Raw genomic sequence first — 13,027 nt, 5'->3', positions numbered from 1 at the left:
AAATGTTGATCTATCATAATGTAAACTTTTTACAGGGCTGCTGAAATTTGCATATAGAAGGACAGAGTATCTGGTTAAAATGAGTTGTTAATGCACACCAAAAACACCCAAGTTAAACTGGTCTTGCATGGAACCAAAAAAAGGCCACCAAATCTCGCTTGCATGAGCTGTGCTCTCACACTTACTGTGTATTTGCAACCCAGCACTGTTGATTCACTGACATGGAAACACTCACTTGCATCACTTCATCAGACAGAAACCAGCATAAAATGGCTAGATGAATCATGATAATTAGCCAACAGATTACTTTTTTTGCCTCTTCCAAATGTATGGTACCTTGAGGTTACTCTTTTCTAGATTATTTGTAATTTTCCAAAACTTTTAGGAACTCTAAAGATGTCTGCTCCTTCAGATTTGAACTCAATGGGCTGTTTCAACCATGAGATAGGCAAGATTATGTAAACTTAATTTTTCTGAGAAGTCAAGACAAAAGTTAACATTGCTTACTTGCTGGAATATACAGAGATTAGGAAATGTTCTTGAGATATCCAGTTTTATTAACTCCAAGCTTGCTTCTCTGTCAGCTGCAGAAAATCCAGCATCTACAAAAGCCAAAAGTTACTGCATTTATTACATGGATCAGTGTATGTATGTTTGTTTGGTTGGGGTTTTTTTTCAGAAATGATCAGCTTTTGCACAGTTCATTTATTTTGATACAAACACTAAGGAATAAGGGTATAGACAGGACAATTCCTTGAATTCAGCACACAGGCTAAGAATCAAGTATGTGCTGACTCAAAGCAACTCTACAGTGTGCACTGACCCTCAATATGTTTTGAAGTGATGGGGGGAAAGATGTAGGGCAAGGCAGGTCAGGCATTTTACTGGTATCCGCGGACAAAACACTAGACAGACACAAGTCTGTTAACCTGTAACCCCTCGCCACCAGCAAGGCTTCCCAGTGGCTCCCGAAATAGCTGCCTCTATAGAAAGTTTGTGGTGGGAGGGAGAAGTCCTAAAGCAGAAGTATCTGACTGACCCACCTATTTCTACTACTGTCAGCTCTCCTTCAAATTCATGTTTATTTACTCTTTGTACGTGTTGTTAAAGATCATGGACACCGCAATACACTCTCCATAACTGAAACAGATCTCATACAAAGTAAATTTCTAAAATATTAAGTTTTCTTTATGATATCAGAAAGTTTTATTTGTCTTTTGTCTGTTCTAGTTAAGTAGAGTTGGGAGTTACCTACTGCTACTTATTGAGTAATCAAAAGCCAAGAGCTGTCATTAGCCAAGGCTCACACCCAATCACACGAGCAAATACACCCCAGAAAATAAAGTGCAAGAGGAAGCTAGAAATGTACTAGATGTCATCTTATTTAAGATGCAGACAATCTTAAGAGAACAAAGAAGGGGATTTCCAATCAAAAATATTTTTCTGTTGATAATACCAGTATGTATGCTCTCCTTTTTCTGCTCAGCATAATTACTTACAAAAGGCAATTTCAAGCATCTGCATGTAGTTTTATACTCTCAAAACCAGACAATTCCTCCAATCAATTAGTAAATCTCAAACCACTTCATCTGCAAAAATAAATTGCTGCTCTCTGAAACACACCCAAGAGCTGAGCTCAGAGCTGCAATAAGGGACTAAAAATGCAATTTTATGCTATAATTTGAGTTTCAATTCCAAAACTACAGATGCAGAAAAACTATGTTAATATTGCAATTCAAATTAATCCCCAAACTTTCCTAGTTTTCCTACAAATTAGCATCAAATAAGAACTGTACCTAGAGATAAGTTTATAAATAATAATGAACAAGTGTGTTTTATAAGAGACTACAGTTTCATTGAGAAGAATACAGCTATTTCTTACTTCCACAAAGAGCAGCTTTCTTTTTACCAGAGGTATCTTTAAAGCTGATTTTTTTTGATTGATATCTGTTATTTCATTTTTAGGAACAATTTTACAATATCTCTTATTTTGTAACACAGCAAAAGTCCTTCACAAAAAGCATACCTTCACATTCTACTTCAGCCCCTCCTGTGCTAAGTGATCGCCATTTCTCTTTGGCACGAGCCAGGCAAATATCATACAGTTCTGGAAAAAGAAAAACAGAGAAAACCAAATTCACTATTTGTAGATGCTCACGTCCACTTCAGGCATTAACTACCCACCATACAAGTAATGCTGCCCCAGTCATTACAACTAACAGCATCTCTAACATAGCAGCTGAATTTCTAAGTAGGTTATGGTTCTGGAAGACTTGTTCCACTAACCTATAACTTAAGATCAAGTGAAAAGGAAAGGCAATCTAGGCACAAGTTGCATTTTATGTTCAAGCATTTACTTTTCTTGCAGACCACTGGTGCTCAAAATTATAGTCTGAATGGACAGCTAACTGGGATAAGCCTAGAAAATTCCATGTAAGAACTAAACCCAAGGTAACCAAGCCAAGGACAGCAAAGCAGCACAATACAGCAGGAGTACAGGCAGTACACTCCATTTCCATGCTGGCATTAATTATATATGTTAGCCTTTCAGAGCTGTGTTTTTCTGTACTCTGAAGGAGCACACTATTTCTATTTTCACAAACACATAGGTGAAAAAAAGGACAAATTTTCCCAGAGGTCTTTTAATCTCTCAGAAACCTAATGTCTTGCTCTAAATCAAAGTACCTGCATTCTCACAGGCATTACAAAATTAACAATTCTGAGTTTCAAAAAGAACAAAAGAACTTGAGTCATTAATTTTTACCATCTCCATCGAACATCAAAGCAAATAACAGCAATAACCAGAAACAACTCACAGCAGCAGTCCTAGAGCAGTTACGAGATTAAAAGACACTGTATTTTTTGACAAAACATGTCAAAGCACCACCAAAAAAGTGTAACTAGATACTATCTCCTCACACCCACACCTCAGGTTCTGATACATCATAATAAACACAAGACTGTCCCCTTACTATTTCTCTTTGTAACACAACGTAGACAAAACAGCCTCACCGTGGGTGATGTTTAACTCGTTGCCAATTGCCAAGCTCCAGACTTTGCCTCTCACACTCGGGGGGATGCCCTGCCACCATAGTTCTCGAACTTTACGGGAACAACACCTGTTTAAAATAAAACAGATTAAGAAACATCTCATTGCCAGCTGAACTGTAAACGTGTCCTCCTACCACTGCTGAAGATATTCAAACGAAAATGAACATCAACAGGCGAAGAAGTTAAATGCAGTTTGCACGTACCCATTCTTGAGTACTATTTTGCTTTGAACTGTAAAGGAAAGCTTACTTCCTTCCAAGTTAATGGCTTATTTTGACAGAAGCACTGCAATCACAATATCCGTAATCTACAATCACACTTGACCAGCAAGAACCACAGGGGACAGAAATAAACAAATGAAAATTAAATCAGTGTCTATGCCACTGCCTATGCTAAAGGCTGGACAGACTTAAATCTCTATGTAAAATTAAACACAAGTCAGAGACATCCACCCTCTGTCATCACCCTGCTGTGCAAATGAGACACGCAGTTTCCCACCCAGCTTTGCAGCTCTAACACTGGGGAAAAAATGCATCAAGATGTGACAACTAACAACTTCTAGGTGCGAGCATGAAAGACATTTTAACACAACACAGGCTTTGAAATGGCTGCGGCTGATGTTCATGAATCTGAGAGCCCAGAAGGAAGAGCAGAACGGCACCTAAGCACCAATTAAAGTTTGTGCCAGTGACAAAAACCATAATCCATTTATCTAAAAGCAGATTCTGAACTCAAATGTAAAACTGTAAGCACATTGGGGAACTTCTGGATTTATAAACCAATACAGGAAAAGGTGTCCTTATTTTAACAGCAGCCATAATAGATGCATCCTCCAATACTAAAGGCAGACATGTAAATCTGCAACCTGCTTATACTTAATTTATTACTTCAGTTCTCCAGAAATGCATCTTCCAACAAATTCCACCTATATTTTTAACAAATATTCAAAGGACAACTGAATTCCATAATTAAGCAAGTTGCAATTGTGAGTGTTGTGGAGGCTGGTTTTTGTTACTGTTGTGGTGGTTATATCCATGGCAAGGCTGGCCTTTTAGGATGACTAGCAAAGTCCATGGAAAACTAGACATCGAAGGCAGCTTACCAATTTCTTGTGACGTGTCTTTGTAGGAAATCTTTTAGCACTTATTATTTTTTTACAATAACTTTTTCCCTACTTCTCTTTTCCATCACTTGATTATCCCAGCAGGTATACCACTCTGTAATTAAAGAGGCTTCATAATACTTCAATCTACAGCTGATGTTATAACATCAACAGCTCAAGCAGCCAAGGAAAGCTCATTTCTGATAAATGCATGGTGTTCAAGCATTACTTCCTGCTTTTACATTATCTACCACAGATCACTTCAGTGTTTCACAGTTTCTGAATATCCTGAAGTTCCGTTAAAGAGAAATAGCAAGAACTGCATCACTTCCAGGAACCTGGTAGAAATAATGAAATATGTTGCTCATTTTCTTTGTAGCTGTCTAAAAGTTACTTTCGAACAAAAGCTTCCAAGACCATTTAAAATTATACTTGCTAACTCTGTAACTTCTCTTCAGGATACAGACTCAGCAATTTTAATTAAAACTCAGTATAACATACTGTCTTACATAGTTTCCCAGTTGGGCAAGATTTCATTGTTCCAAGTTAAAACAGCATTGCCGATGCTGTCCTCCAGTTTACAGCGTTCTTCCAGTTGTTTCTTTCTCTTCTGGGCTTCTTTAAGCTCTGCAGGAAAGCAATTTCTTTTTTAAGTTAATAAAACCAGAAACCAAATATTGAGAGTTAGCTATTCATGGCTATACAGCCATGTAAAAGCACATTATGCTTAAAGGTACAGTGGACTGTTCAAACTTTAACAATTTCCCAGGCACAGAACAAGCTAAGCAGCGATGCCAAATGTGAATAAAGAAAAAAGTGGGACTATGCATAAGGCTCGTTTCTGATGGATGGAGCAAAGGGAGTTGGATAATATATGGCTCCTTTGACCCTTCAAATCTAATCACAGTAGTAATTTTGAATTAGCATCTCTGACAGTCAACAGTTCCACCTAGTAGAACAGGTCAGACTACTTCCTAATAAAGCCCAACCCCCTTTTTTATGTCAGACTCAAAAATACAGGCTAAAATAATACAAATTTTGTCTTTGCTCTTACGTGTTGTCTCTGTAAATTAAGATTTAGATATATTGTCAGGAAATCACAAGAGACATTTTTGATGCTACTTAGCATATGGTTAATCCAAGTGTAAAACATCACAAATATATGTACATTGGAAACCTTCAGTTCATTAAAAAGAAAAGAAATTCACATTTAATTTAAACATATTTTACATTTTTGCATTATCACTCCATATTTCTTCTTGCATCATCATCTACTTTTTTTTTAACACTGGCAAATTTGTTAGACATGCAATTTAACAAATGCAGGCAGACACTCTTTATAGCAGCACACAAGAAATACACGACATGTGCGTGCACACACACACACTGTCTATAATATGGGAAGGTACTGACCTGGCAAGGGAAACTAACTGAAGAAGAGCAGTACCACGAACAAAGTCTTTGGAATGAACACACACAACCTGAGGAGTCCACTTTAAAGCCCAAGAGAAGCTGTGCCTGAGCAGAACCACACCAACTGCCTCTTAGTATTTTCAGCTTTGATACGAGCTCTTTGTAAGCCTGCATAAATGCAAGCTTTGAATTTTTCTCTAAACAAAAAAGGGTGTTTACAGCCTTTGATTTCCTGACCTCTACACAATACATCAGTCTGCAAAGCTGCTAATCTGGTGGCTTTAGGGAAAGTGGGTTTGTCAGGGTATTTATCTGGACAGAATGACATTACTCCAGTCCAGGGAAGACAGCACAAGGACCAGGCCCACTGCTTAACCTGAGCATCATCTCAGTTCTCCCAAACCACCTACCCTACGTGCAAAGAAAGAACAGAGAAACTCCTCTGGACCAATACATGTTAAGTGGATACACTAACATGGGAGTCACATCAAGTTGGAACTTCACTGGTAAGTATATGATATTCAAAACCACAAGAAGATACTTTGATTAATATGACAACTGCAGAAAGCAAGCAAGTCCTGTGTTTGTATTAACCCTTTCATATGGCTCAGGGGTTTGGCCAGCTGGAAAAAAAGTATTTCCAATAGCTCTCACTGGACACGAAACTTCTATGACTTCAAATTTCCTATTATTACAATGCTTGTTTTTAATTAGGAAACCCAGATGGTCAAAAGTACCAGCAGAAGGAAGCCACTACTGTCAGCTCTACCTGATGTGCACAGTACAGTGTTACTGAGACACTCAGGTAAACAGTCAGACAAGGAATTATGAGCAAAACCTTGGGAAAGCTGTACATTTTAATTGGGAGACAGATTATCAAATGAACATAACTACATATATTTTCCTATATGGAAAACTACATGTTTATGTACTACAGCCTTAAAAGGTTGTTCCCAACATGGAACTATCAAATATGCTGGAGTTATCTAAGTAAGTCCAGTCTTCACTAATTTGACCGAAAATCCACTTCAACATACTAGTAAGTTTGAAAACCCACAAACAGATGCCACTCAATTATTTGAAAGCTACAAATTAAAAAATTATTTCCTGCTGGATTCGAGGATTGTTCTCTTTTTCTGCTTCAGGTGTGGCTTTTTAATGGAACTACCTTTGCTCCTGGCCTCTGGATTGATTCTTCTTTGAGGGGAGGTACAGATCCCCCACGTTACAGAGCAACAGACTGACACGAGTGCATTTCAGGTTTAGAAATACCCCTTAACTTTACTGCTCCCCTCTGAAGACAAGAAATTCCATCACCTCTTTTTTTTGCTTGAACCACCATTTCTTCGTACTGTTGTCTGTGTTTCTGAGCTTCTTCTGCTGGCTTTGCAGGGAGGTTCCTTAATTTTTAAAAAAATAATAATCAGTATTTAAAGTTGGCATGCCTGTCTAAAGAAAATTCTAGACACTTATAAAAGAAAAGCATATACTGCTTCTTGTCAAAATATTTGATCTAAGAATAGGGCAACAGATCCTTGGAAAGAATTTTTCTTTTTGCCAGAGTCAGCAGAAGAGAAGGAAAGAACCCTGACCAGCTACGACTACTTTTATACACAAAATATGCTGAGTAATTTCCTTATGTTTGGTAATTTCAGCATTTTTATTATTAAATCAACTGAACCCACAGGCTGATCTTCATAAATAAAGGGAATATACTGGTATATACCAAGCTGGTAGTTTGGATTTAAACTGATCTCTACAGATAAGATACAAGACTGTACTCTCTCTTCCTGTGCATCTCATTTAAGAGTGACATCCACAATGTTCTGTACCTGTGCAGTAACAGCTCCCTAAAGCAGCATCCTTTTCCCCTCTGCTCTGAGACCTCGTTTCTATTTTAAGGCTCAACTCCTCCCTCTCGCTTCTACAGCAGCGAGTAGCACTGGAGTCATCCTCTGCATTCTCCAGTTATCAACACCAACACAGCATTTGGATTTGTGATTAAAGCCTGGACTGGTATCATCTCTGCCATACAAATACATATGCTCATACATCAGACATTGACTTTAAGCTAATCATATTTGTAATTAACATAACCACTACGTATCTCATACAATTACAGGATCGTTAGAACAGCAGAACAGGAAATGACTAAGTATTCTGTTGTTCTGTACTGTAGAACACTCTATGGTATTCCTAGGACAGTTTATATCTTTGGTTAATAAAAAAGATATGCAAAAATTCACTTTCACATTCCTGTAAGGTGTCACACAAGGCAGCTGCTAGCCAGTCACCACTAACAGGAGTACATGATCATATCCCCTGTAAAGCATGCACAGCCATGTGATACAACAGTTTTTAAAATCAAGACTGTTACAAGAACAAGTGGATTTCCACATCAGTGCTAGTTAACTACAGAGAACAACCTACTCTCTTCCAGTTTCAATTATGTAAACTGACCAGCACCGTTTTAAAATCCAAGTCTTTAGAAATGGTGTAAGTTATGGGAAGTTTGGAAAGGAAAGGCCTGTCAGCCTCACCTCCATCCTTGGAAAGGTGATGGAACAGCTCATTCTCAATGTCATCTCTTAAGCATCTGGAGGAAGAGAAGGTTATCAGTAGTCATCAACATGGATTCACCAAGGTGAAACCATGCTTGACCAATCTGATAGCCTTCTATGATGGCATGACTGGCTGGGTACATGAGGGGAGAGCAGTGGATGTTGTCTACCTCGATTTCAGCAAGGTTTTTGACACTGTCTCCCATTACATCCTCATATGTAAGCTTAGGAAGTCTGGGTTGGATGAGTAGACAGCAAGGTAGATTGAGACTGAGAGCTGGCTGAATGGCAGGGCTCAGAGGCTTGTGATCAGCAGTGCAGAATCTAGCTGGAAGCCTGTAGCTAGTGATGTTCCCCAAGGGTCAGTGCTGGACCCAGTCTTGTTAAATGTATTCATCAATGACTTGGATGAAGGGACAGAGTGTACCCTCAGCCAGTTTGCTGATGATACAAAACTAAGAGGAGTGGCCAATAACACTGGAAGGCTGTGCTGCCACTCGGTGAGAGCTGGACAGGCTGGAGAGCTGGGTGGAGAGGAACCTAATGAAGTTCAACAAAGGCAAGTGTAGAGTCCTGCACCTGGGGAGGGATAACCCCAGGCACCAGTAAAGGTTGGGGGTTGACCTGCTGGAAAGTAGCTCTGCAGAGAAGGAGCTGGGAGAGCTGGTGGACAGCAAATTAACCATGAGCCAGCAGTGTGCCCTCATGGCCAAGAAAGCCAATGGTGTCCTGGGATGCATTAAGAAGAGTGTGGCCCACAGTCTGAAGGAAATTATCCTCCTCCTCTACTGTGCCCTGGTGAGGTCACATCTGGAATACTGTGTCCAGTCCTGGGCTCCCCAGGGTCAAGAGAGACCAGGAACTAGTGGAAAGAGTCCAGCAAAGGGCTACAAAGATGATTAGGGGCCTGGAGCATCTCCTGTATGAGGCAAGGCTGAGAGAGCTGGGTCTGTTTAACCTGGAGAAGAGAAGACTGAGGAGATCTTATCAATGCTTAAAAATACCTAAAGGGCGGGTGTCAAGAGGATGGGGCCAGACTCTTCAGTGGTGCCCAGTGACAAGACAAGGGACAATGGGCACAAACTGGGACACAGGAAGTTCCATCTGAAGATGAGGAAAAATTTCTTTACTGTGAGGGTGGTAGAGCCCTGGAACAGGCTGCCCAGAGAGGTTGTGGAGTCTCCATCTCTGGAGATGTTCAAAACCCGCCTGGATGCAGTCTGGTGCAACCTGCTGTAGGAAACCTGCTTTGGCAGGGGTTTGGACTAGGTTATCTCCAGAGGTCCCTTCCAGCCCCTACCATTGTGTGATTCTGTGAAAACCAGATGAAACAATGCAAGCTGTGCTAACTTAAATTCCACCACTTAAATTATTTTTGTTATCTCTTAACAACATCACCATACATGTGAGATGATGTTTAGTATCTATTAAGATTTCTTCCAATTAAAGCTAGAGGGACTATGGAATATTTCTTTACTTTTCCTATAAAGCTTTACCTAAACCCTGCAAGTGAGTGCAAAATCAAAAGCAGTCATTTCAGAAAATTGTCCCTATATTTTTTCCCTGTCTTAAATCTTATTGTCCTAGAAAATTAAAAATAAATTACTTAATCCCTAATAGGTCAAAAAAAAAAAAAAAGCAGCAAACTCTTAAGTAAAAAATTAAAGAGACTCCTAAGAAAAAATTATCAGAGGACAGCACTTCTGTCCAGAGCAGTTTTCTCTATTAGAAAAAAGAAATGATGATTCAATTGTCTAGAATCTTTGAAAAACTTTTTCTGATAGGAGTTCCTTAGTCTATCAACAACAGGAAAGAAAGCAAAATCTGAATCTTCTCCTGTAATGTGTCACTAATTCAATCTATCCAAACACTGTACCTCTCAGATTATCTCACATAAAGAATTATTTTTGAGAGGTTTTAAATACAACAAATAATCTAGTCTGTATTGTTTCCAGTTGCACACAACAAAATTTGCTATAACAAATAACCACTCTTACATTGCTCTAAGTGTCCCAGGAAGTCTTATAATATAGTCTACCAGTCAAGCCAAAAAGTATCTTAAACAACCCTACAACGAGACCACTTTGATATGAGCATTCCTCATACAGATTTGTTAATGAAAGCACAGACCTGGGTTATGCCAGCTCTTTACACCAATGCACAGCTATATTAAAAATGCAGATACCAGCCTGTAAAGCTGGGTACCATTCATAAACTGAAGCAGCACGACCAAATTGTGTAATTCAAGAGCAAACCACGGTAAAACAGCTGCCAGGAAATCGTTACGAAGTTAGTCCGTATATGCAAGAATCTCCTTGCAGTAAGAGAAGCATGAGAACTTACCAAGCACATGACAACCTTTAAAATGCAATGCTGAACCCACTGCAGAACCATCGTTATATTGTTTCATTATTTATGGAGGTGCGGTCTTTCTCTTTGTAAACAGGACACTGTATCCTTGCTTCTCAATTTCTTTAGCATCTATCAGCTTCACTTTTATGCTTATGTTCTCTCAAGGAAAATAAAAATTCCTTATTCATGTTTAGAAGCTAGAATTACTTAAAACTAGAGCTCTGCTCTCCTAATTACCTCCTTCTGTACAAGCCTTTCCTTTTATTATAAAATAAGATTACTTTTGTTTGAATAATTTTCTTCACAATCATCCCACTTTCATATTCCCTAGCCTGAAAAAAACCCTTCCTCTTTAACTTTTAAACCATCTGTTTAAGTTAGAATAATCAAATACAAGCAGGAAGAAAAAGCTTTGGTAGCTTAATTTTAAAGGGATCCTCACTGGGGTACTTCCCAAAACTTACGCTGGTCTGTCCTCTAAAATGAGTGCTGTAGTGGAGAGTGGTTCAAAATCAAGATTCTTCCTCACATTCTGTTTAGGGGAGAGTGGTCTGTCAGCTCGTCCAGTTTTTTCTTCATATTCCTAGAGAAGCAAAAGACGGGACAAGTTAAAAGAGTGGAGAACATCAAGATGATGGGGTCTACAAAAGCCTTCGGGATAACACTTTCACATCTCTAACTGCAGTGCCTTTAAAGCTTTCCAACTAGAGCAACCTCAGAGTTGAAAACAACGTTAAAATTTATGTTCACTGCTGAGTTTTCATGTTTTTTTCCATTCCTTCTATTTGTAGAAACATTTTAAGTTCCTCTGACTGGCAGCCTGCTTTTACAAAGTACTGCTAAGGATGAGCTTACAAGCAGCAGATACTATCTGAGGTATAAAATAAGATCTATTTAAAATTTTTTTTTTACATGGTTTTGAAATGAAAACCAAAAACGACCACAAGCTCCTCATCTTAAAATCTCATTATAAGATTTCTCCTACCAAAGCTATTTTCAGATGCAGCAGTTCAACAATGGCAAAAACCAAACAAACCCAGAAACCCCACACTTGTTATGATGCCTTGAACTACAACAATCCTAAATCATGACAGGGGATAATGTATTAACTTGTGTTTGTAATATAGGCACTGACACACCAGAGCAAGACTAGCAAAGAGGCACCAAGATGTTTGGGGTTTGGAGCAAGTGACACACGAAGAGAGACACAAGACTGGACTTGCTCAGCCTTCAGAGGAGAAGGCTTCATAGGGATCCCTGCTCATGGATCCCTGCTCCAACCCAGGAATGGGTTGGAACTGGATGATCTTTAAGGTCCCTTCCAACCCAAACCATTCTATGATTCTATGATCTTTGTTAGACAGCAACAATAGGATGGAGAAGGCTGAGTACGTCTCTGAGGCGCTTGTATAAAGAACATGAAGACAACAGGCACAAACTGCTACAAGGGGAATTCTGGTCTTAGGGGAAAAAACCCAACTCACTAAGAAGGTAGTCAAGCACTGAGATGAGTTTCCTGACACATGGTGGAACCTCTGACCTTGAATGCACTCAAAGCTCAGGTGGAGGAGCTCTAGGAACCTGGCCTAAGCAGACTCTGCTCTCAGAGAAGAGTTAGCCCCTCAGAGGTCCTTCCACCCTTAATTACTGTATCACTATGATCTACATTACAGGACTCGGCATTACATGCTCTGCTGGTTTTTTTTCTACAAACAGTTTTGGAAGAAAATGTACAAAAAACATGACCTGATGGAACAGAACAACCTTTGCACAACTCCCATCTACTCCAAAGCTTGAAGTACTATAGCAAACATTAAGTATTCAAAGTATCAGTGATATACAAACAACAAACACAGTCAAACAGTCCTACAGAGAAAACAAATCCATATTATAGACACTTTTACATTCAACTTGGCAATGGATTTTGCTACTTCCAAAAAGCACCTGTTTTTAGGTGTAGCTTGTTTATAACATTTCTATTAAAATTAAATAAATAATAAAAAAAAGGAAACACTATACTGTGGAAACTAATTATTATAAATGAGCAGTATGAACAGTGTTCCAGCCATGGACTTTTTCCTGTCAGCACAAACAGCTCCTCAAATAGTACTGATTTCTTTCTCTCAACCTAACCTGTGTCATTATGTCAAACCTTCCTTGGGCAACAGATCCAACCTTTCCAACAAAATCAGAACAGCCTGGATCATTCAGAAACTAAAATGAGATCCCCACCACTTTTAGAAAGGCCTTCTCCTCCAATCCCACCTTAAAAAAAAGGATGGATGAAAAACACAGGTGAATGCAGGGGAACGCAGCCGTGGTTTCCCACCTTGGGTTGTACAATCCAATTCTAGTTCTGTGGCACTCACAGGTGCAGGTCTGTGAAGCACTCAAGACACGGAAAAACCCTCTTTTTCCTTGTTTGTTAACTGGGCACCATCTGAACAATCAATCCTATGATGCCTGCACTGCTGTGACGGGAAACACTGTCATGAATTTGGAATGTCTAGCTCATTAATACCTGTTAATACTGCTGTGCATGACATCA

General features: G+C 39.1%; 1 protein-coding gene across 1 annotated transcript in view; it reads right to left on the bottom strand.

Moving 5' to 3' along the window:
- The window catches only part of TBC1D14 (TBC1 domain family member 14), a 28,687-nt gene extending 17,630 nt beyond the window's left edge, over positions 1–11,057 (bottom strand). Inside the window, exons 1-6 of the mRNA XM_010169385.2 lie at positions 10,944–11,057; positions 6,884–6,966; positions 4,663–4,780; positions 3,013–3,119; positions 2,027–2,107; positions 508–602 (exon numbers count right to left, since the gene is read on the bottom strand). Coding sequence (XP_010167687.1) covers positions 508–602; positions 2,027–2,107; positions 3,013–3,119; positions 4,663–4,780; positions 6,884–6,908 — 426 coding nt within the window. The 5' untranslated portion in view covers positions 6,909–6,966; positions 10,944–11,057. The remainder of the gene's footprint in view (positions 1–507; positions 603–2,026; positions 2,108–3,012; positions 3,120–4,662; positions 4,781–6,883; positions 6,967–10,943) is intronic.
- Positions 11,058–13,027: the final 1,970 nt, after the last annotated feature.

Source organism: Antrostomus carolinensis, unplaced genomic scaffold (assembly GCF_000700745.2).
Source record: "Antrostomus carolinensis isolate BGI_N321 unplaced genomic scaffold, ASM70074v2 scaffold14390, whole genome shotgun sequence".
Classification (NCBI taxonomy): Eukaryota; Metazoa; Chordata; class Aves; order Caprimulgiformes; family Caprimulgidae; genus Antrostomus; species Antrostomus carolinensis.
The sequence above is the reverse complement of the archived record's forward strand: the minus strand, read 5'-3'. Positions and strand labels throughout refer to the sequence as shown.